Source organism: Pseudopodoces humilis, chromosome 10, assembly GCF_049639895.1.
Source record: "Pseudopodoces humilis isolate 2021_Gansu_Grassland_sample_001 chromosome 10, ASM4963989v1, whole genome shotgun sequence".
NCBI classification, from domain to species: domain Eukaryota; kingdom Metazoa; phylum Chordata; class Aves; order Passeriformes; family Paridae; genus Pseudopodoces; species Pseudopodoces humilis.
The window spans coordinates 11,173,142-11,195,877 of NC_142209.1; the positions used below are offsets into that span (position 1 = coordinate 11,173,142).

The window sequence follows — 22,736 nt, forward strand, 5'->3', positions numbered from 1 at the left end:
CGTGAACCAGCAGGCAACAAATTGCCTCAAAGAGATAAATCTATGTATTAAGCAAACAAAGAGATTAGAGATATATTACTACATGTACTTCCAGGAAATGTAAAAAAAAAAAAAACCCAAACTAAAAAACAAAACCAAGATCCAACCCTTTTTTCTCACAAGCTGACAAAGACATCATCATTATTTATAGTTGTGCTTCAGTTCATCAGTTGGAGGCACACTGCAGAAGATGCTAAAGCACTAGCGACACTGATACTAAATTAAGAGCTTGCAGTTTCTTTATAACAGTTGAAAGCAAAGCTATTTCTCCATTGGGCAGCTTGTTGCAAACTCCACAATACTGGAAAAAAATGGTATATTATTTTGATGGATTTTCTCTCAGGTCAATCCTAGTGAATCAAGGGGGAATTTCCTGGGATGCAAGTCTACAAGGAATTTGGTGTGAACTCCATGGAAATGTGACTTGCAATCAGCAGCATTTTCACTCTCTCGAATTAGAAGGACAAGGGTAGGTTCTCTGCTCCTGTTCCTGTTGGCAGTTGCCATGCCAGAAATATACAGAGTTTTGGTTTCTTATAGCAAGGGCAATGGTAACTATAGTGAAAAAAATACTGTTAAAGCAAACTAAGCAGTTGATTTGAAGCAAGGAGACAATTAAAGCACAGCCTTTCTGAAAGAGTAATAAAAATGTCACTGCAAATGACAGATTGTTACAAGTCCTTGGCTTCTTCCTAGCACTGCAATAGAATACGGTGTTAAATCAGTTCCCAGAGATTATTAGTGGTATATGTTATTTTCCCAAACTCAAGGAACTCAGTATCATTTCATAAATCAGCTGCAGGTTAAAATTAGATTTTTTCTTTAGTTCTGTGACCCTTGCACATACAATTAGCAAAGAAAATTATACAAAAAAATAGCTGAAACCTGACTCATCAAACTTGGAAAAGCTAAAAACCTTCCACCAAAACCCCAATCCAAATCAGAAAATAGCTGTTTTCTATGGCTTCTCAATGCCTGTGAGTTTCACTGATTGCAGAGTAAGACACTGACACAAAGATATTGCAGGAGAGGACTTTCATTTCTCATTAGCCTAAAGTTCTGTAAGTTCCCTGTAAAGTGTGCCTGTGTTTTGTTGTGCTTACTATCTGTATTGCTTTTCTGTATAAAGCATTAAGAAACCTAGGTCAGCAAACTGTAAGTAATTAAAGCCACTAATAACTGAACCCAATCACCTGGCATGTGAAGATGTCCAATGTGCAGGCTTGAAATAAGTTTCTGTGTTGTCAGGTACAGTGGTATTGCAGGCTCAATGACAAGTTCCTCTGTCTCAGGTGTTTATGGGCCAGATAATGTCTTCTAACAAAGTCACAGCGACAATACTGTTGAAATCTCACATGCATTTCCTATGTGGCAGAAAGCTGATTTCTGCTGGAAACAAATTATCCAAGAATCCTTCAAGTTCTGAAAAGAAATACGAGGGATCTCTGTTACCATCTTCCGATATCCAGCATTGCTGTATGCTCCTCTGCGTGTGCATGGCTTGCTTAGGGGGGCTGCAGCACCTCCTGGAACACTCTGTGTGCCACCAAGACCTGAATTTCTTTTTAGGCTCCCTACTAGCTCAGATGAGAAGGTTTATTGCTCTCTCCTTCAGCAGCTGCACTTTGCTATAGCTGCACTGCCAATATTCACACGTGTTTCAGCAAAATGCTGTGCACATGATCTTTGGTTAGGAGGCGTAATTTTGAATTACAAATTGTTTCAAATTTATGATTTATTTCATCACTGTAAAAGTAAACTTGTTCTGCTTTTCCTGTGATGCTTTATACAGCTCATAATTATCAACAAAACAATTACTAACTCAGAGTAAAGGCAGGGACAGCAAAGGTTTGCTCAGCATTGCCCTAAAATCTGCTTTCCTGCATCCTTGGTTGGTGGCTAGGCTTAAAGACAAAAAAAACCAACTGTGGCTTACTTGAAAGGAGTTGAGAGAAGCTCATGTATGGTGGTGTCATCAAGAAAGTGCTAAGACAGGTCATCATAGGCACAGGTGCCATTCATCTCTGTAATAATTTGTGAAGAATATTATTTTTTTCTTGGTCAGCTCCTGTAAATCTTCTTTTGAAGTTATGAGAACTGGCCTGACAGGAGGAGGATGTTGATGGTTGCATTAGTAGAGGTGTAATGACCTTGAGGATGGGAACTGAAAAAAGCCTCTGATACTAAGGTAAAATTCAGTGGTGCCCTGCTGCTTTCTGATTTTTGTTTCTAATCTTGTGCATAGTTTTATTATTCCAAACCCATCACTTAGTAGTATGAGGCCCTTGAAAAGATACAATCACCAGAACAAGATTTACTTCAAATTCTTAGTCGGATTGTTATTGGTTGGGAGAGCCAAACACAGCCTTGTAAAAGGGCTGTACCTGTTTTAAGGGCTGTACCTGTTTTTTCTGCGCTCCTGCAATGCATTTACTGTCCTAGAGAGTGAGGACCTGGGAAAAGCAGCATGGTGAGTGGGTCCTCATCAACCAATTGGCATTCCTGCACAATCTTCTCCCATCCTACTGCTGAACTCTTTACACTTAGAAGACATTTAGGAAACATTTTACCTGTACCCATCTAAATGCCACAGATGAGGTCTGTGTGGTCTGTACCATTTCCAAAAAGAATATTATCCAAATAGGTTATCAGAAGTCTGTGTAAGAACAAACCCATCAGCCCTGGGGGCTTCTCGAGGTGCAGAGCATTAAAGGCATGACAAGACAGGGATGCAGCCAGAAGGAAGTCAGGCAGTCTCTTCTGTTCTTTGGAACAACTCCCCATGTCTCTCTTCGGTCTTTGTTTTCTCCACCGTTTTCAAGACAGGAAGAGAGGGGCTGGCACCCTGGAGGGCCACATGGACTGCACAAGTGGCAGATGTGTGGGAGCTGCCTGACACACCATCCCATTAAATGTACATATACTTTACACCAACTGAGGACTTGTAGATTGTAGAAGAGGGAAAACAATTGTCTGTATGGCTTCAAACAACTCAAACAAACCCCACGTGGCGTTTCAGACATCAGCCCACTGTTCAACATTGAAAAAAATGGCATACTTTCTGTCAAGGCTTAAAATTTGACAAAACTTTCTGCTGAAACCCCCTCCTCTTCTGATTAACAAAGGAAGGACAACTGTTGTAGTGTTTTCTGAGACCCATTTTGAAATCTATAAAACTTGAAGTTTATGATTGATGATGCTTGACTAATGTTTGAGTGCTACAAGCAATAATGGTGCAGTTACAGAGAACTATGGAAAGATTAGTCAATAACAGTCTTCTGTCCTTTTCAATTATTTACAAATGATCCATGAGATGCATAAAGCTAAAATTTTATATTTTAATATGCAAACCCTGTTATGCATTCTATATATGTATCCTAGCTGGCACTTCCCAGCTAGATGCTTTCAGTGTACTCTTGTATGCCCCAAAATTGTACCTAAGAAACGATGGATAATGTCCCATTATCCAAAACCTGTTTTGTCCCTAGGGACAAAGAGCCTTGCACTGGAGCTCACAAGGGCTGAACTAATCCAAAACTCAGCATCAGTAAAATGAGTAAAGAAGATTTTAAAACTGAAAATGCTGGAAATAAGTGAACTTCAGTGAAATTGCTTCTGACAAGAAAAATATTAGAATATAAAGGCATACAGTTAACTTTACCTTTACTTAAGATGGTTTTATGGTTTCCAGTTGAGAGTTTCAAACTGGTACAGTGCAGAGGATAATGCTCACTACTAAGGAAGTTTTTTGTTGCCATCCATTGCTGTCAGTAGAAGTCCTTCTGTTGCCTAACACAGGACACATTAATTTCAATGGAAGATCATATTTTAAGTCCTGTTGATGTAAAGTCATACACTAGCTCTTAGGCATGAAATATACATGATGAGTCATTTCTAATTTTCTTTTAGTTATTGAAGCATATCTTTTCTAAAAAATCAAAGCCACTGCTTCAGATAACAAAAAGCTTCTATGTTCTTAACATTTTGTTTTCAAAGGCTTATCCCACTTCTTTCTCAGAATAACAGGGTTTTCAGCTGCAAACAATTAGCAAAAATTTACCCCACAAATTTAGTGAGGAAAGCTACAATGCTTGAACCTCTTAAACGCGTTACTTAACGTGTTTGGAAGTCTGAATCAACCCTTGTGAAGTGAGACACCTTGCTAGGATATTTCTGCAGGCTATCCCTACAGTATTCATACCACTTGGCAGATCCATATGGTCAAGGAAGCCAAGAGGCATGTCAGTCTGGAAGCCTGTGATAAAAATAGATGAGGAAAATAGCACGTGTAGAGAAAGTCATTTTAGCAGCTAGAAAATTGCATTCTGTACTTTTTTTCCTATAGCTATGCACGTTGCAGTTTTTAGAGGATGAGGGCTTTTGTGTAGTTGTTTGCTATTCCTTTCTTTTTCTTTTTTTCTTTTTTTTTTTTTTTTTACCATCCCCCCACCCCCAGTCACTTGTAAATGTCACCCACAAGTAGCTCTGTTTCTGGTTTTTTACTGGAGGAAAGTGTCTTGTGAGCAGGTGTAGCTGGTAAAAATGAAATTGATGAGTTAAAATGTGGCTCGTGACAGTTTTACAGATAAAAAATCTAAAATGCACCAAGACGTTGGAAAGACACGGCACGCACATGTAAGAAAATGCTCCTTTCATCATAATGGTGTCTTCTTTTAGAGGTTTTACAACTACTTAGCTATAAAAATTCTCTCTGGGCTGAAACCTGACATAAAATATCCCTGATATAGTACAATTTCTTGCTGGTAGTAAATATAATTAAAATTTATTCGCACCCTTTTCTTTTCTCCCTGTTTTTTATTCCTAAACTCCATATAAACAATCTGCCTAAAGAGCTAGATGATAAGAAATAAAACCATTTTCCAGAAAATACAACACAGCAAACATCAAAGCTACATGAAATCACTTATGCACGTTGCCAAGTCAGCTCAATGCCAAGAAGTTTTGTGTCCTTAGCTATATTTGTACTTGTAGATGAAGACGATGTCACCACAAGTGACCTGTGAAAACACAAATTTCTATACCTAAAATGTGTACAAGAGTCATTGTTTCTACAAGTAAAATGGGTACAGAGCTACCCCTGATTTTTAGCTAGGGAGATTAGTGTTCCACTGTACGCGGGGATCTGCATCTCATCAGTCAATGGCCTCAGTAGTATCTGGGATTATTTTTTATTTTCATACTCAGACAGTATTTACAGGCCTTGAAACAAGTCAAGAAATATTTGGATTAACCGATCTCTCACTCAGTTTTAGCTAATCTTAAATAGGTACGTTATTTTATGTATTGGAAATGGCAGTTTTGGCAAAACAGTATCAGTATTAAAAAAACCAAAAAGTGGCAGTGGTACTCACACTAAAATTGACCAGCTCCCACAGATTCAGCCCTTTCTAAACTCTTTAAAAATAAATGTCAGGTTTTCATCCTTGCATAATGAATGGGTAATTTCCATACTTTTTTAAGAGGGATTGCTAATGCCTGTCTGTTTTTTTCTTCTCTGCCTCCTAGCATAGAGCAGAAGGGATGGAAGCACAGATTATTGTCTCAGTTTGTATGTCAATTTTTTTTCTGAATGAAGGTGATTTGGGCTGTATTAGGACTGGCTGCCTTATAAGTAACATAAATGCCTAAATGTTAAAATCGTTACTTGAGAGTCAACTCACTGATTTCTGCCTTCTCGAAGGACTCTGGGGAGCCCACTAACCAGAAAGGTTGTCCTGATGTACAGTAGGCTTGTAGAACTCTCAGATGAGTTCACTTGGCTTTGTTTCAACAAGATGCTTACAAATGGAAATTTTAATATATAGAAGTGCCTCAGGAACTTGCATTTGGTTTCCAGTGACTCTTAGCTTTTACAAAGTACAAGCTCTGCAAAAAAGAGACATGAAACTCTGGGTTCAGAGATGTACAGGTACTAAATGAAGATGGAAAAATAATAATAATTTGAATAAACTTGAGCAGCATAAAACTATCTCTCCTCACTTTTGCCAAGTGAATCCAAAATTCACATTCTGAGACTTGTCCCACTTGACAGTGGGAAGAAATATAATATCATGTTCCTTGTACAGTGTCATCAGCCTGGAAAACCTGACGCTGCACAGCTCCCTTGGGACTGCAAAGCATCGTGCCCCTGACCAAAATGTGCAAAAGCAAACTGGGGGGAGATGCTGCAGCTCTGCTCCTCCAGGCTGCCTGCCTGACACCGGCAGGTTGGGAAGCAAAGGTCGCTCTGCTGAAAGGAGGATTTACCATCCTGGAAAAATTCTCAGTTCAGGCTTTCTAGCAGAGGAGAAATGGGGTCACCCAGCTCTGCCTCCTGTCAGCCCAGGGGGGATGTGCTGTCCTGCCCTGCCCTGGCTGAGGAGCACCAGTGGGGATGTGCTGCTGTACTGCACTGTCTCTGCACCCCAGCAAACCTTGTCAGGTGTCTCCCTGCAGTGAGCCACGGGCTCGAGATCTCCTCTGCCTCACCACCAGCAGCTCAAATTACAACAGGTCTAGTAAATATTCTATTTATAAAGTAGTATTATTTTATTTTGCTAAAGGTGCTGCTGAGGGGTATTTCTGGTCCAACTGCATTGACAGTGAGACATTTACACTCACTGTGGATGTCTGGGTATTTATTTTATAGTGGAAGATATTTATTTCTTTGTAAAATTGGTGTTGCTGCTTCCATACCCAAACAAGGCCAAAACTCCAAGTTCCCACAGAGTACTTGGATATCTCCCCCCACCCTGGTGCTTTGGGGGGCCAGGGAGGAGGAAGCAGCAGGGGGAGGCACCAACTCAGGTATTTTTAAGAACCTCTTCCAGAGAGACAGAACCTCCACTGGCACAGTTCCTTGCTTTTTAAGAGCAATTCTTATTAAAATAATTGTCTAAAAATGTCTACTATTCCCAGCTAACTTCAGGGGGAAAACAAACCAAATTAGGAGAGCAATTAGCAAATGGAATAAAGGTGATGCTAGAAAATGCTTAACAGCTGTTTTTACAAAGTGTATTTATAAAATATAAATCTCCTTAAAAGGATGCTCTTCTACACATACTAGTGACATGTGCTTTAAAACTGCAGCTGAAAATATGTAGAAACCATTGATTTTGTTTAGGAACCCTGTTTTACCCTCAAATATTTTTAACAACTGAAGTACTTTGTGGGCGTGCTTCTGCTTTGTTTAAGGCTTGAAAACATTCCAGTACCCAAAGTGTAACTGAGGAGAAAAAAAAAAAGGCAACTGGACAGAGTGTTGTTAATGATTTACTGGATAATCTTGATGTGTGATAATGAATAAAATGCAAATCTGTTTTACTGTTAATCCTCAGTTTTGATTTATTAGCAATTATTAATTTTTATACTGCTTCCAGTTGGAAGAAAACAGAGATTTTACCCAACTATTTTTCTATTCTTGCTGTCATTAAGTAAATCCATTTTTAAAAATCTTGTAGGAAACCAAGGAATCCTTTCCCATGGGAACAAAGGAGCCTTTGCAGAGCGTGCAGCAGGCGCTGCCAGAGGCACAGGTAGGCTGGCAGAGGCACTGCCCGGGGGGGGAGCTGGGACATGGACAGGGACAGTCTGTGGCCCTGGGGGACACACAGGGACAGTCTGTGGCCCTGGGGGACACACAGGGACAGTCTGTGTCCCTGGGGACACACAGGGACACACAGGGACAGTCTGTGCCCCTGGGGACAGGCAGGGACAGTCTGGGTCCCTTGGGGACACACAGGGACATACAGGGACAGTCTGTGCCCCTGGGGACACACAGGGACAGTCTGTGCCCCTGGGGACACACAGGGACAGTCTGTGTCCCTGGGGACAGGCAGGGACAGTCTGTGCCCCTGGGGACAGGCAGGGACAGTCTGTGTCCCTTGTGTCCCGGCTGCCTCGGGGCTGTGTGAGGGGCTCAGCAGGGCTGGGATGGGAGCAGCCTCAGCAGCGGGGGCTCTGCTGTCCTGCCCTGCTGTGGACAGGCCAACGGGCAGGGGCTGAAGCTCACAGGTCTCAGGGTATTAAAAATGAAATTAAATACTTAGTAACTTAAGAGGACACACCAAAATAAAAACCCCGCTCCCTGAAGGCTAAGGTGCTCTCCTACAGTGACAAAGCGACAGCTGCAATATTGACACGTGCCCAAAGAGTTCAAATTAGATGAATGCAGATGTTGTAAATAAAACCTGCAGTACTTTGAGCTGTACATACTTCAAAAATATACAACTGTGAAAATCCACTTTAAAGAAGACAGTAGCAATAGCTTCATCTTTAACTTCCTGTTCCCATTCTACCCCATACTATCTAGTAAGACTATACAGATAGAATTTAGAATCCTTCATTTTTATTCAAATTTAGCCCATAAAAGAAAAAAGCTTTTTTTCTTAACAGCATCTTTTAATGATATTGAAGAACACTCTTTTAAAACGTCTCACTTGAGAAAGTACGTACGAGTGCCAAAATGCTTTCAAAAATATTTTTTGTTTCACATTGTGATTTATCCATTACTCAGAAAAGTATCTGTTCATTTAATTATTTCAGTAAACATATCACTGGTATCACTATCTGTATTACACAGTATTTCCCTCTTTTTAAGGACTGTGAGCCTACTTGTAATTAAAGGAATGCTGTATTAATGATGCTGAAAGTCTCAGAGGGAAAAATTTAATGTCTACCTCATAATATTATGCCAGAATTACATGTGCAGAATACTTTTTAATAATCTTTGTTTCTTAATTTAGGTTTGATTGGCTATGAAATACGGAGTAGCACTCAAGGGTTCAAATTTCTACTGTCATCAGCATTTCTGCTCTATAAATTGTACAAATGCACAGGACTCCCATCTGCAGGCTCCTTTTCAAGCTTCTATTTAACCTACAAAGGAAATAAGCTGTAGCAACTATAATTGATGATAATTTCATCATTTTTTAGCCGTTGGGATGGTATTATGATATCTAGATCTAAACACAAACAGAAAATTATATTTTCACGTTGCTATTTGAGCTGCAAACACAGGTTGGTAACATAAATCTGTCTCTAGTTTGCAAATTACAGCAATAGCCACTAGGAGTCTCCTGGTCAAATTCATGGTGAATTTGCATAGTAATCCCGGCTCAGGTCTGAATGCAAACCCCCAAGCTAAAGGCTGGATTTCAGCAGAGGGGCCAGTCCATGTGCAGGCTCAGGGGTCCCGAGCTGTGAGCATCATCACCAGGCTCCTGACACTTGTTCCAGGGATAGAGCTGGCACATGTTTTAGAAGGAAAGCCAGAAGCCACCTACACACTGTTCTGGTAGAGCAAAAGACGGTGACGCTCATGAGAAGTCAGATTTGTTTCTCTTTATGACTGGACAGAGCATTGTGGAATTGTTTTTACAAAGAGGGAAGTAGATTTCACCGACTGTTTGTTACTCCCAGGGACTTCAAGCAGATTTGTTTGCACTGAAATGCTGCAGGCCACAAGAACCAGCACCATCAGGTACCTCAAAATTTGCTTAGTGTCTCTGTGCAGTGAAACCTGCAGTTCAAACCTGAGAATGTGAATAGCTTCTTCCTCTTTCCCTCTCTCCTCTCTCCTCCCAGTCCAACTATGCACAAGCATATGGTGCCAGACACACTCAGCCATGCCAAATGCTCAAAGTTCATAAATTACAGACCTGCAGGAAGGGGTCACGCTGGCTCAAACACTGCGGCTGTTCAGTCCAAGTGTGTGACAAAAGATGTCCAAATTTCCTCGAAGGAATACCACAGAAAGCAGTCATGCCCCTTCTGCCATCATATGTACCTCACTCTGAGACACCAGAGATTGCTTTAAAACAGACAGGGAAGCCAGAGGTGACCAGTGAACCCTTCCCCACAGTGCTGGTTATCCCGTAGGCAGGAGAAGCACTGTTTATTCTGGAACAATGTTGTCACATCCTCCTTACAGGTATCAACTCCACATCTAGAAATTTTAAGTGTTCACTGCTCTTAGCCACTTATTTCTTTATAAGTTTCTTTTATGCATCTCTCCTCTTGAGCAAAAGTCCTTTTCAAGCTGTAGAAATCCTGAATGACTTTAAATCTGATGAGATTTTAAACAAATAATAATTTGGAAGGCTATTTATTTGGCTTCTGCTTTTTTGAGCTCCTCAGTTTCATTTGCAAACTTTTCCCTGCAACCAGAAGGACTAAGGAAATAAAGATGATGTTTTAAATGAAAGCTGAGAACCTCATATAATCATAATTGTAGGACTCCAGGGGTTTGAGGTTTCAGGATGAGTTGTCAATATTGAATGTCACCAGAAACTGTAATGTTATTCTCAGAATAGATGCCTAAAAGCAACTGTGGGATAGTTTTTCTGTTGCATGCTCCCCATAATACCTACAAATGCTGTTCTGGGGGGATGCTACAAAGGTACCTGCAAGTGGTGAGCTGCCAAATGCTGGCTTTAGCTGCCAACTAGGGCTGTTATATTTTGCAACAAATTTACATATGCAAAGCCCTGTTATTCAGTCTGTCAACTAAACAAGCTCACTAAGTACAAATTCATCACGGACTCATAAGAACATTTAATACCGTCGGGAATATGCAGGAGTAAGTAGGGGGGCAATTTAACCACCCATTTCCTCTGTACTGTATGCTTGCCCACATTGCAATGCACGGCTGCCTTGTGTGTGTTATTGCAGATTATTATCAGCTATTCTCACAGACTGCCTTAGATTCTATCATAATCTCCCAGCACGACTTGAATGAAATTCTCAGCCTGGTTTGTTTCAAGGATCTAATCTGTATTACACCAAAGGCTGACAGAGACTCAACAGCTAGCACCTTAGTCCATTTAAGTGAACAGAAAATTAGTAAACCTGACCAGGGAACCGACATGCAAATGAAACAGGAGGCTGCTTCAACCCCCTTCTCATCCTGCAGAAGCAGACTTGGCTGCTTGGTACCCTTGCTTATTATTAGAATAGCTGAAAAGACCCTGTTCTTCTCCAAGTCCGTGATAACCCGATTTCAATAACAAAACAGTGGTACAGGTTTAGCAGGCACATAGCCAGTACTTAACAACAAGAAAACCAAGCATTTGTATAAGCCAGTTTGGCACTTCACCATGCTGAAAAGAAACCTTTGCATCTTTGTCACTTCAAATTTAGGATTTTTTAGCACAAGAACATGTCTAACATGAAAGAACTCTTTTTCCCACTGCCCACTTTCCCCAAGTATGTCAGTGCTTCTTAACTCATTTTCTAAAACTAAAAGTGAACGCAAAAATAAAAGTTCTCAAAAACTCCAAGGGCTCAGCCCTACAAAATATATAAAACCTCATTTTGAAGGAAATATCTAATTCCTATAGGTAGCTATAGTACAGATAGACATGAAGCATTTTTAGGAATTAGAATGCTCTGCTGGGCAGTACCTTAGGAACATTAAATATTTCTGTCATTTTCCTTAAGTTTCCAGCAAGCCAAGCCATTACCAATGCATATCTAAATATAGTGTATATGTACAATCTACACCTATCCTGGAAACAAAGCCCACAGTTTATCATGTAAGAAGAGTCAGTCACCCTACACTTGTGTAGCTAAATGCACACTCTCATTCTGCGTGCTCTCTCTCCCACAGTTACTCCCCTTTCTCTGCTTCTCATGTGAGGATTCTGGTAGCCTTCTGCATCTCACAGGCTCAAGCTGCAAGTGAGCTACAGCTGTAATCTTAGGTCACTCCCCAGCAAACTTTCATCCCACATCACAGCACTGATGACCTGGTGTGATCAAATGTCTTCAAGGGGCGTTCTGGCACCCTTTTTAACACTTAGATTCAATCAAAACGTCTTTTTTTTTGCCTGGTTGTTTTTCGTTCAAAATTATTGTTCTAACTAGAGTGCATATTGATATCAAAGACCTTCAGAAAGTTAGAGAATTATGATAGCAACTGCTGCAATGTTTATCTGCACTAAAAGGAAGAAAAGTTTTACTGGGCAGGTTTGTTTTTTATCATTAAAAGAATAACTTTTTACATTACATGATGAGTTACTAAATATTACTGAGTGCTAAATTGCAGCAATTACTATTCAGATGGAAAAAGTGTATTTCAAGAATAAAGTAATAAACAGTAAGACAATATTATGTGGGGCACACAACTTTCATTTGTTTTTAAACAGTGGCCGCTTGAAGCTGCTTGGAGGTTTAGAGTGTCAAAGACATGTCAGCAGAGATGGATTAGTGGGCAGAGAGCAAGTGGTGCAGTCAAAGGTTCATAGTGAATGTAATTTATTCATGTAGCTTGGCAATTTATCACGTGGCTATTACCATAATGTACGTGGGAAGCAGCTGCATGCGTGCAAATAATGCCTTAAATGTATGTGTGGTTGGATCTGAACTCCTTACAGAATAGCAGCGGTGGAAAATGATGCCACAAGGCATTTAAAAGCAAATTTCCTTCCTGTGGGGATGCTGTCACTCAGCAATGATGATTTGTACACAGGCAAATAAATATGTTGTAGACCTTTCTCAGTTGTGATAACCTCACTTATCAGAACTCACTGGTTTTTCAAACCTAAATAATGTAGGTAATGTAGTGCCTGTTTCCAGTGCTGTATTAAACACATGTAAGTGTGCATGTTTTGTACCCCAAACTCGTATTTTCCAGTGAAGGAACTCAGTAGCTTCCACTCACTACTTAACAGAAATATTCAATGGCAAAGAAATCCTCTGTGAGTGTGAGGACAAAGAAATGATCTACAAGTTAAAGATCTCCTTTAACTGAAACAACCTCTCACAGTGGGATCTTTCAAACACTTGGGAGCAGCACAGCTGTAAAAGATTGACATACATACATATATAGTGTCTGCCTGGTTTCTTATACCTGTGCATTTATTTACCAAGCCAAATATTTCCAAACCCAGTCTATTTTAGGACCATGTAAAATAAGGATCTTTGGTCTCTCTTAGTTTGCTTGAATGCCTACAGTTTCAGCTAGGAAGAAAGCTGTGAGTAGTTGCTAGAGCGTAGAGGTGTTTTTAGCTGCACTGTCCATACACACCTGCTGCAGCTCCTTGGGTAGCTGGGAAAATTTCAACAGCCCAACTCCCACCACCATTTTTTAAGCTTTAGCAATTTGAGTTCAATTGGTCTCACTGTCTAGAAATGATGCTTAATTATGCCATGCTATGATGCTTTAAACTGATTTTAGTGGAATTGGTAAATTCAAGTCTTTCTTGATCAGGCAAAGGCCACCCCAGTTATGTGTTAGCACAATTGGAGTTTTATGCTGGTTTCTTTTGATACATTAAAAAGTTGCTGTAGAGAGACACTGAATTCAGATAAAGTCAACTTAGGTCCTCATAAGCAGAACATTTCATTGCTCAGCTAAATGTACTGCTCAGAGTTATGTACAGCAGAACTTTTCATATTTGGAATATGATGAGGGTTTGTGTGCACTCTAGAGCTTCTATTTTGAAGACATCTATCACAAATACATCCCCACTAATTATGCAAAATGAGAAGCTTGCCTTACCATTGCACAGAAAGTCTCAGGAGGATCTCCACATGTTATGTCTGGGGGATCCAGAGTCACTTTTACATATTTGATCATGTCTCTTGCCTCTGGCTGGCAGGCCATGTAATCCCATACTTTTCCTTCTTCTGTGTAAATCTGAGTCTTACACACGTCATAGTGTCCCCACACAGAAGGGTAGTGCTGCATCACGGAGGATACAGTAACCCAGAGGGCGTGAAGTGACAGGAATCTTGACAAATACATTTCTAAATCCTTTTATGTCAGCTTCGTAAGGATGCTCAGTGCTGGCGTATGTGCAGTCTAGAGATTATATGTACATATACATGTATAGATTTATAAAATAGGTTCCAACTCAAACGTGAAGCATTAGGATAGGATGTTTGTTTCACTGTGTTAAAGACTTTGGTAGAAGCCACCCAGGCCCTGATGACAGCCTTTCACAGCCATGCAGAGCTTGTCCTTCATCTTATAACTTATCTGTCAAGGCTTCTTGTAAAAGATGTCCGACAGCAGATAATAATTTGTGAAGTTGCAGGTCTTCAGCTACACTGTCGATAACCCTGAGTGATCCTCTGTGTTCAGGGCTCGCAGGGGATGCCTGGACACACTGATAAATCAGTATCCGAAGGAAGAGGGTGAGTGTCTATAGGCTGGTGTCTCTTTCCCATCAATCATCCTTTTCTTCTGGCACCAGCACCCTTTTAGAAACAATAAAAATTAGAGTTATTGTCCAAGAATCAATGCATTACAAAATACATGATATGTTGACATTTTGGAGGTTTGATGCAATATAAAGCTAATTGGTACAATATGGATAACCTTTACTACAGGTTCTGTGCTAGAATGAAGAAACTACCAAAATCATTCACAGAGAAAAGTATTTTGACATGAAGGATTTAACTGTACTCTAACAAAGACAAATTTATAATGTTCCAGGTGAGTTAGAGGTTCCTTCTTCTGAAACTGTTATTTTCACCCTAGCAAAACTGGAGAGCAAGCTACTGAAGTCAGCCACGGCCCAGATGGTGCAGGCAGGCAGGGAAGCAGGCAGCCCAGCACTGCGGGGCAGCAGCACGAAGGTTCTTTTATTAAAGCAACACAGAGACGGGCATCAGGGCTAGCAGGTGCTGGTAGTTTCTTGGCAAGAGGACCTCATGGAGCCCCAAAAGCCTCAAATATTTATTTTATATTATTATTATTATTATTATCTAAAGAATAACAAAGATAAGGCAAGTACAATTCAATTTCCTCGACATTTTTCATTAGCACTGCAAGAGCTTTGTTCCCTATTTTTTTTTCTTTGAACTGTGATTTACTGACCATATGGATGACAAAGTAATGATAAAGATAATGACTTATTTAGTAGCTTATCATAAGGGTGCTTTCTCCCTTTCATTTTCTTAGGTTTGAGGGTGGCTGTACCTGAGTACTCAGCATTTATTTCACAGCAGATACATGCCTTTTCCCCTCTTCAGTAAGCAACTAGAAATTCCCTCCCTTTGTAGCACCTGAATCACATAATTACAGGTATAAAATGCTAGAATGTTACTACAGCAATACTGAATATATATTTCCTAAAAAACACAGGTAAAAATTCAATGTATCTATGAGGAAAACTGCAAAGACAGAGTAAGTACCCTAAAGAGGGACAAGGAAAACCAGGGCTAGGAATTCCAGTGCATTTGTGTCAGCCTGTGCCACCTGAGGCTGGGGAGGCAGAGCACTGGGCTGTCGGCAGGAGGAGATTTCAGCCGGCCTTCGCAGCACTTCCACACCTTCTTTGTCTGGATGCTAAAATCTAGGCAGACCCGTCGGACAGATGTTGTGAAACAACCCTAAGTCGCTGCCTTCTGCAGCCTGCTTTGCTGCCCAGCTTTAAATCATGCCCAGTGTCGTGATCCCTCCTACACCTCGCAGCCACGGGAAGAGGTGTGTGACCTGGTGAGCTCCTGAACTGCACATTGGGAATATGCATTTTCAAAACTTATCTCCAAAGCTATTCGCAAACAGCCTCCCTATATTTAAATAATGCTTCATCTTAAACTGAGCTAAACTACAGACACCATGAAATGCCAACAGATGGTTGAATTGTGTTTCCATAGCAAAGTAATTTACAATAATTGCTGTATGGACGTAAATGCAATTTTCCATTATATTCATTTTATCAAGTGTTACCATACAACTCTCATGTATTTTATCAGAATATGCAGAGAATATCTGAATTTTCCTGCGGTAACAATTCTCAATTCGTTCAAACATATTTAAGCTTCAAATCTGAATTTGACACAAAAGCGGAAATATCTAAGACCAAATTAAATTTAAGTCTCTTTAAGAAGCATGCTGGGTAGTACTGTTGGTTTTGTAGCAACCTTACATTCTTTTTTTTGTTTTCAGTGGGAGTGTTTGCATATTATTTTGGAATCTGGTAATTCAGAGAACACTTTCCATGTCATTCTAAAGACACTTCTTCCCCTCCGTTTCCTTTCCAATGTATTTACTATTTTGAAGGGGAAAAAAACGCAGCCACAAGACCCCATAGCTTAGAACAGTCACTGAGAAAATGGGAAACAACTCCTTGCTAGAAAAGGCCCCAAATTATTTTAAATTTATGGCAAACCAAATACCCTTTACTGGAGATGGGTTTGTCATAGCTGGAATAAACAGAAATAAATAGAATTTTTCTGTGTAGAAATAAGAAGTTACTGAGTTTAATTATCTTTAGACTGCAAGCTTTTATATTCTGCCAAAAAAAAAAGCATGTTTGCTTTAATATCTTCCTTTCTAGTTCTTCAGTTACCCGTAACCTTTTATAACTGCTGAGGCTCAGATCCACTAATCAACAGGACTGGCTAGCACTAAATACTGTGAAACAAACCACTACCTTAACACACTGTGCTAAAATACTTCCCATATAACGAATTCTCATTAAAGTAAGCCAGTCATAATGATGGTCGTTACACAGAATTATAGACTATAACATTGATTGAATTTAGTGCACTGACAAGAAAAAAGTGCAGAGGAGTGCAAGACATCTGAGAACTAGGCAGCTGTAGCTGTGTACGACAGACACTCCTGACAAGAAGCAGCCAATTATAGCTTAAATTTCTGGCATATAACCACTTCTGATTAATAGTTTTCCATTACATTACAGACATATTATTAATGTATTAAAAATGTCAAGCTTTGGCAAGAACTAGTATGGCACGGCTCAGTTAGTCTGCAATATCTTCTTTTAATGAGCTTCCATTGATATAGAGAAAGATATTGACCAAAGCACATTAAGGATCATGTGCTGAGCGCTGCTAGGATTTTTTCTGACAGAGCTATACGATTTGTCTCGCTTATGTTTGTTCCTGCAGAATCACTCATGATATGTATTTTACATTTCAGCACCCTATTGCTAAAGACATACCTATTTGAATTATTTTGTAAAAAAACCCCAAACATTGAGAGTAACATTTATGAAGTTTACAGCTGTACCAGATGTGTGGTGACAAGCCTCTAGTAATGGGCAACACACAGCAATGGAGTTTTTGTCCCCAGTAATGCCTGTCAAAGTGCATTTGACCTCAGAAAAAGGGAATCAAACAAACAGGGAGAAACTACTGTCTGATGCCCTGATTCCCTCCGCCCTGCACTGCCCTGCTAGTTGCACACCTTGGGCGTTGGGGGCCATGGAGGTGGCAAAGAGGGATCAGCATCCTTGCTGGCTGAGGGTGTTGGAACCAGAAAATTGCTGGTAGGACTTCAGCTAATGTGTGCAAAGCTTCCAGAGCACACCGCTCCCGGCATCTTCTGTGTGGGGCAACAGAGCTGGGGCCGTGAATGTTCCCATGTGTCACAGCCTCTGCACTACAGAAAACACTCGGAGGCACTTGGGAGGCACCTGTGCAAAGGCCACATCTGCTCTCTGCCTTCCCCTCGGAGCGCTGCTCCGTCCCCGAAGCGCCCGTCGTTCCGGCCACAAGTGAGTATGTCACAGCCATTTGAGAATGGCATGCAGCTGACCCCCAGACTGAAATCAGCTGGGAGGAGGCTCTGAGCACATGCATCCCTTTCCAGGTGGGGAAGTCACACCTCACACAGAGTGTTAATTCTGCAGATGGAGGAGACATCCCCTTTACAGAACAGACAAAACGCATCTTGGCACAATCAGTGCCAGGGAAGAACTTCAGGTCTAATTAGGGGTTGTTAGTTGTCCTTTGCCTCCTTCCATCCCTGTGAAAATCCATCCCCTTCCCCAAATAACTGCCTCCTCACAAAACACAGCCGGCTGGATGCCTTGCGTGACCTCCCTGCTGGGAAATCACTGTGAGATCCACAGGGGTGGGCTCTTGGGCCTCTCTCTTTGGCAAGCCACAGGAAGGTGAAGGAGGTAATAAAATAAAGAGTGACCACGTCTCACACTGACCATGCATTAGATGGAGCGTACCCCCCCCCACACACGCAGGATGAGAGCCAACACCAGATACTATATTGCCACAGGAGAAGTGGCTGAAAGAACGAAGCAAGGCAAGGAGCGCCGGCTGTCACCTCCCAATAGCGGCAGCTGCAGAACAGATTTTTCCAAAGGAAACATGTTTCAAGTTTGTATCCCGAACAGCTTAAGCAGATGAATGTATCCAATCAAGCCCAAGTAAAAAGCTCCTTTGCGTCCACTCCAGTTGTTAATTATTTAAAGCCAGTTAAGAACATAGGAAATAATGTGCATTAGAAAACAGAACTAACCCTCATGCAACTAACATTTATTAACCTCGTGTTTTATACCATGCTACACCTAGGCAACTTGAGAACCTTGTACATATACAAACCAACCCCTTTCATAAAGGCAAAATTATTTATATATTCAAAGAAGAAGGGAACCTGTACTTAACGATTTAATGCACATTATTTCTGTCAATACTTGTATGAAATGCAGTATACTCAAGCAACTGCTTTGGTGTCTTTGGCCTCAAATGCTGTTCCAATCAAAGTTTAGGTTCTATTCTTATCCAGCTTATTTAACTATTTAGCAGAAAAAGATTTCTTTGCCTCAGGAGAAATTTAAAATGTCAATACCTATTGGCTAAAGAAAATAAAATACAGCTACCAAAAACCTGTGATTTGGCACTATACTTGAAATACTTTTGGTTTTCACACATTATTCTTTGCTGACTGACACATCATACTACCACTGCCATTACTTGCCAGGTATCGTCAGCTGTCAGAATATGGTGTAAAAAGCATTTCAGCTATTTAAATTTCAGAGCCTTAGTACATATAGCTCCTTTTTTTTCCTCTCGCATCTTTATAATTGTAGCTTATTGCCTTAAGTATTTCTGTACCTAGCACCAATCTGTTCTGCAAGATTTTCCCCAGGGAATTTAAGTTAGCATTTGGGACAGTTACAAGCTTTGTTTTTGTTTTTTTTTCCTGTGATTCCTCACGCTTAATAAGGTGATGCATGCTCATCACACAGTGCATCCAGGTTATAGGGCTACAAAGCTTTCAAGTTACAGTGTGAGCTGATGACTTCCTAACTGAAAGTACTTAGCTTCAAAAATGAATGCCTACCGGATGCTGAATTTGTTCTGTGCTACTGCTGTATTTTACATAAATAACTAGAAAGTTGGTGCTGCTAATCAGCATCAGAGGGTTGAGACAAAGTTCATAACTCTACGAGAGCATTGTCACTAACTGCTTGAAACTCTCTGGTAATCATCCTTTTAAGGTTCAGAAATATACCAGAATTCAACCTTTATTTTTTCCACATGAAAACCACAAAATGAAAAAACAAAACAAACCACCACCACCACCACAACAAAAAACAAGCCAGGGGAAGTTCTGCTGTGGTTTTCTTCCCTTTGACGGGCTTCCCAGGCCACAGCTTCTCATCCTCAACCGCATTGTCCTTAGGCAAGACAGTGACTTATTCCCTCTTTAAAAGCATCTCCACCGCTTGTTCCACTCACTGTCTCTGCTAACATTTCTGTAGAAGTAATGCTGGCTCCTACCACATCAGATCCGGAATATTGAAAAGTTGATTGCAGAACAATAAAAGTATATCAATCAGAGGCCAAAACCGCACATGCACCAACTTTGAGAGTAGAAAAGCATCTGTTTTATCGCGTTTAGCTGATCTGCGCTGCTCACCGCCATGAGGGGTTTTCTTTGGGGGCTCAGTGTGCGTGTGAACGTTTAGAAAAGCCGCCTGCAATTTCCGATGGGAGGGAGGAAATGTTTCCAGGCTGGGTACCCGTGACCTGCCCGCTGCTCCTCGCCGGCGGGGTGATGCCCTGCGCCGCCGCTCCCGCCGCTGCCCAGCGGCCCCGCCGCTCTCCCTCGGCGCCCGCGGGTGGATCCGGGCTGCGGGGCGGGGGCCGGCGCGAGGGGCGCGCCCCTCCCTCAGGGCTCGGGCTCCCTCAGGGCTCTCCCACCGCCCGCGACCCTTCAAAGCTCGGCGTGGCGTGGCCCGGCCCGGTCCGAGCTCCGGTTCCGAGCTCCGGCGGAGGAGGCACGGCGCAGGTACCGCCCCGGCCCGGCCCCGCCGCGCTCCGCTCCGCGCGGGCGGGAGGGGGCGGGCGGCCCCCGCCGATCCGCCCGCGGCCGGTGGCCCGGGCCCGGCGGGGCGACCCCCGCACGCAGCCCCCGGCACCCGCCCCGCCCCCCCGGGCCGCGCCGCCCCCGCGCCCCATCCCGCCCCGCAGCGGCGGGCGGGCTGTACTCACCCTGCGGGCTCGGGCCGCGGCGCTGGGACGCGCTGGGGCTCCCTCGGTAGCGGCATGAAGGGCCGCGGGGAGGGCGTGAGGAAAAGGAGATGCTCTCCCCCGAGAAAGTTTCCGGCGGGTCGCGGGGGGGCTCGGCGGGACCGCGGCTGGCCCCAGGCACTTGTCGGCGTCGAAGTTTGGCGCGGCGCGGGCGGCGGGCGGGCGCACTCCTCCGGCGCTCGGCGGGGCGGCGGGCGGGCCCTGCCCGCCGGGGCTCCCCGCCCGCCACCGCCGCTCAGGGCGGGGGCGGCCCCGCTCGGGGCGCCGGCGCCCGCGGCATGGAGCGCGGGGCGAGCGGACTGCACCCTCGGCCGGGGCCCCGGCGCGGAGGGCTCCGGCGGCGCGGCCAAACTTCGGGGGGCGGCGGCGGCAGCGCCTCCTCACTTCGGAGCGACCTCGCCGCGACTGCCGGCGAGCGGGGCGGCGGCAGCTACCCCACCTCCGGGCCCGCGCAACGCGCGGCCCTAGCGCCGCCGCCGCGCCCGCCCCCCCGCCGCCACCGCCGCGCTCCCCGCCCCGCCGCCCCGCGGGCGCTCCGCCGGCGCCGCCTGCCCCGCGGGGGGGGCAAGCGGACGGGACCCGCCGCCCCGGACCGAGCGGGAGCCGCCCAGCCGCCGCGGGGCTGTGGCTGCTCCCCGCTCTCTGGAGTAGCGTTAATTTTCCCGTGTTATTTCGGCTTCAGCCTGGTAACGCACAGGCGGAGGTGCTGTCCGTGCCGCTGCCGTCCGAGCCCGGCGGCCTGGCCCCAGCGCCCCGCCGCAGCCGCGCTTGGCTGCAGGGACGGGGCAGCGTCCCGCCCAACTCGCCGGAGGGTCCCTCCGCAGTGCTGGGTACGCCGGGGAAGCGCCGCTTCGTCCTCTGCCTACAGCACCGAAGTGCCGCCGAGACAGTGAGGGAGCGCGATTTGTCCTGTTGTGGTGCTGCCGTGACCGCCCGCCCCGTGCCAGCCCTTCGGGGCTCCTGAAAGACGCGAAAACCCCGTCTCCTTATTCTGCTGCGCTTTCTCGTTCCCTCCTGCACGCCCTCTACTTCTGTCGCTCAAATGAGGCGCACGCACTTTTAGATTTCTCCAAGCTACAAAGCAGTATCTAAAACTAATGACTAGCAAGTCCCGTGCAGGAATCGTGCTTACTCTTGGCAACTACCTGGTTACTGAATTTCACCGACTGCAGCTGCCAGCGCTGGGCAATGGGACACTGGCTGCATTGTGAACGCTCAGAAGCTGCGTTTATCGTTTGTTTGCGTGTTTTGCATGTTAAGAGGTGTTAAATGTATTTATGGAGGCAACAGTGCCGTAGTATTTTGTTGACAAAATTTGGCGTTTTGCAATGCCAGTAGGTAACCAGATGAAATGATGCAGGGGATTTCTGGAAGAGTAAGAAATTTGTTCTCTATTTGAGCTATGGAATTTGGTAGGTTGTGGAAATAACTGGCAGGAGCCATTAGGAAGGACAGTTATCTTCTTTCCCCTAAGCCAGGTAACTTATCAAACTAAAAAAAAAAAAAAAGCCTCCTAGTTCCTCCCAGTTTTTGTTTCCCTGTGTGGGCAGTGGTGTTTCAGCCTTTCCATCATTCTCTGGAATCTCTGTGGCCATGTTAGTGCAGGTACCACATGCATGGAAAAATTCTTTGTGTGGGAAAGCCAGGAATGATCAAAGGGGTGGGAAAAACCAGCTTCAGGGATTTTCAAATCCCAAAAGCAGTTCTTTCTTTGTTTGCAGCCTCCTGGTCCCTGAGGTGGTACAGAGGGATAGAAGATGGAAATCAGTAATTTTTTTCTTCCCACTTGAACTGGAAGGATGTCAGGCATCGAGGCTCCATAGGGCCTTTTGTAAAGAAGAGGGGTGGGTTTTCACTGCAGTTGGAAGAAAAGAGTTGTTTTCCTAATTACTAGACAGATGGTGGGCTGTACAGCAAAGTGCAGGAGGCTGTACACACGGAGCCAAGTCCCTGCAGTGGCACACGGGGATGGACCAGCCCTGCTGCCTGTGACAGCTGTGGGGCTCCTCTGCCTTGTGGTGCTCCAAGTGCAGTGGCTCTGTCTGTCTCTGGGCCAGGCTGGGTCGGCTGTTTGCAGGTGCTGCGAGGGAGTGGTTTGGGAGTGCTGGAGGAGTGTTGTCTTGCTTTAGACTTGAACTGGGAGAGGATTCCTTCTTTCCACATGCGGAGAGTGTAGCTCTTGATGTCACAGCAATGCCACTGGCAGTGGCGTACTTGGACAGCAGAGCTGAGCGTGCCAAACACACCTGCTCTGTGCCTTGTGCTGCTCCCATCACATGCCCTAAACCTCACCTTGTTGGAAGTTTTCTCTCTGTGCAGAGTCTTTGGCCTCCCTCCTGAGACCATTATGTGCCTGATGGGACTGGCTGGCCACAAAGATTAAAGGCAGGACCGAGTCATCTGATACATCAAACATCATTAACTTCTTCCTGCTTAATGGTATTGGC

At 43.8% G+C, this 22,736-nt stretch overlaps 1 protein-coding gene across 7 annotated transcripts in view; it reads right to left on the reverse strand.

Moving 5' to 3' along the window:
- The window catches only part of NTNG1 (netrin G1), a 153,682-nt gene extending 133,231 nt beyond the window's left edge, over window positions 1-20,451 (reverse strand). For 5 of the 7 annotated variants that reach the window (XM_088060604.1, XM_088060600.1, XM_088060598.1 and 2 more), the window contains exons 1-2: window positions 20,251-20,451; window positions 13,541-14,241 (exon numbers count right to left, since the gene is read on the reverse strand). In XM_088060604.1, the coding sequence (XP_087916730.1) occupies window positions 13,541-13,786 (246 nt within the window). In that variant the 5' untranslated portion in view covers window positions 13,787-14,241; window positions 20,251-20,451. Of the gene's footprint in view, window positions 1-13,540; window positions 14,242-19,536; window positions 19,689-20,250 lie in introns of those variants that run through there. The other 2 variants (XM_088060599.1, XM_088060603.1) reach the window with 2 other exon arrangements.
- Between the last annotated feature and the right edge of the window lie 2,285 nt (window positions 20,452-22,736).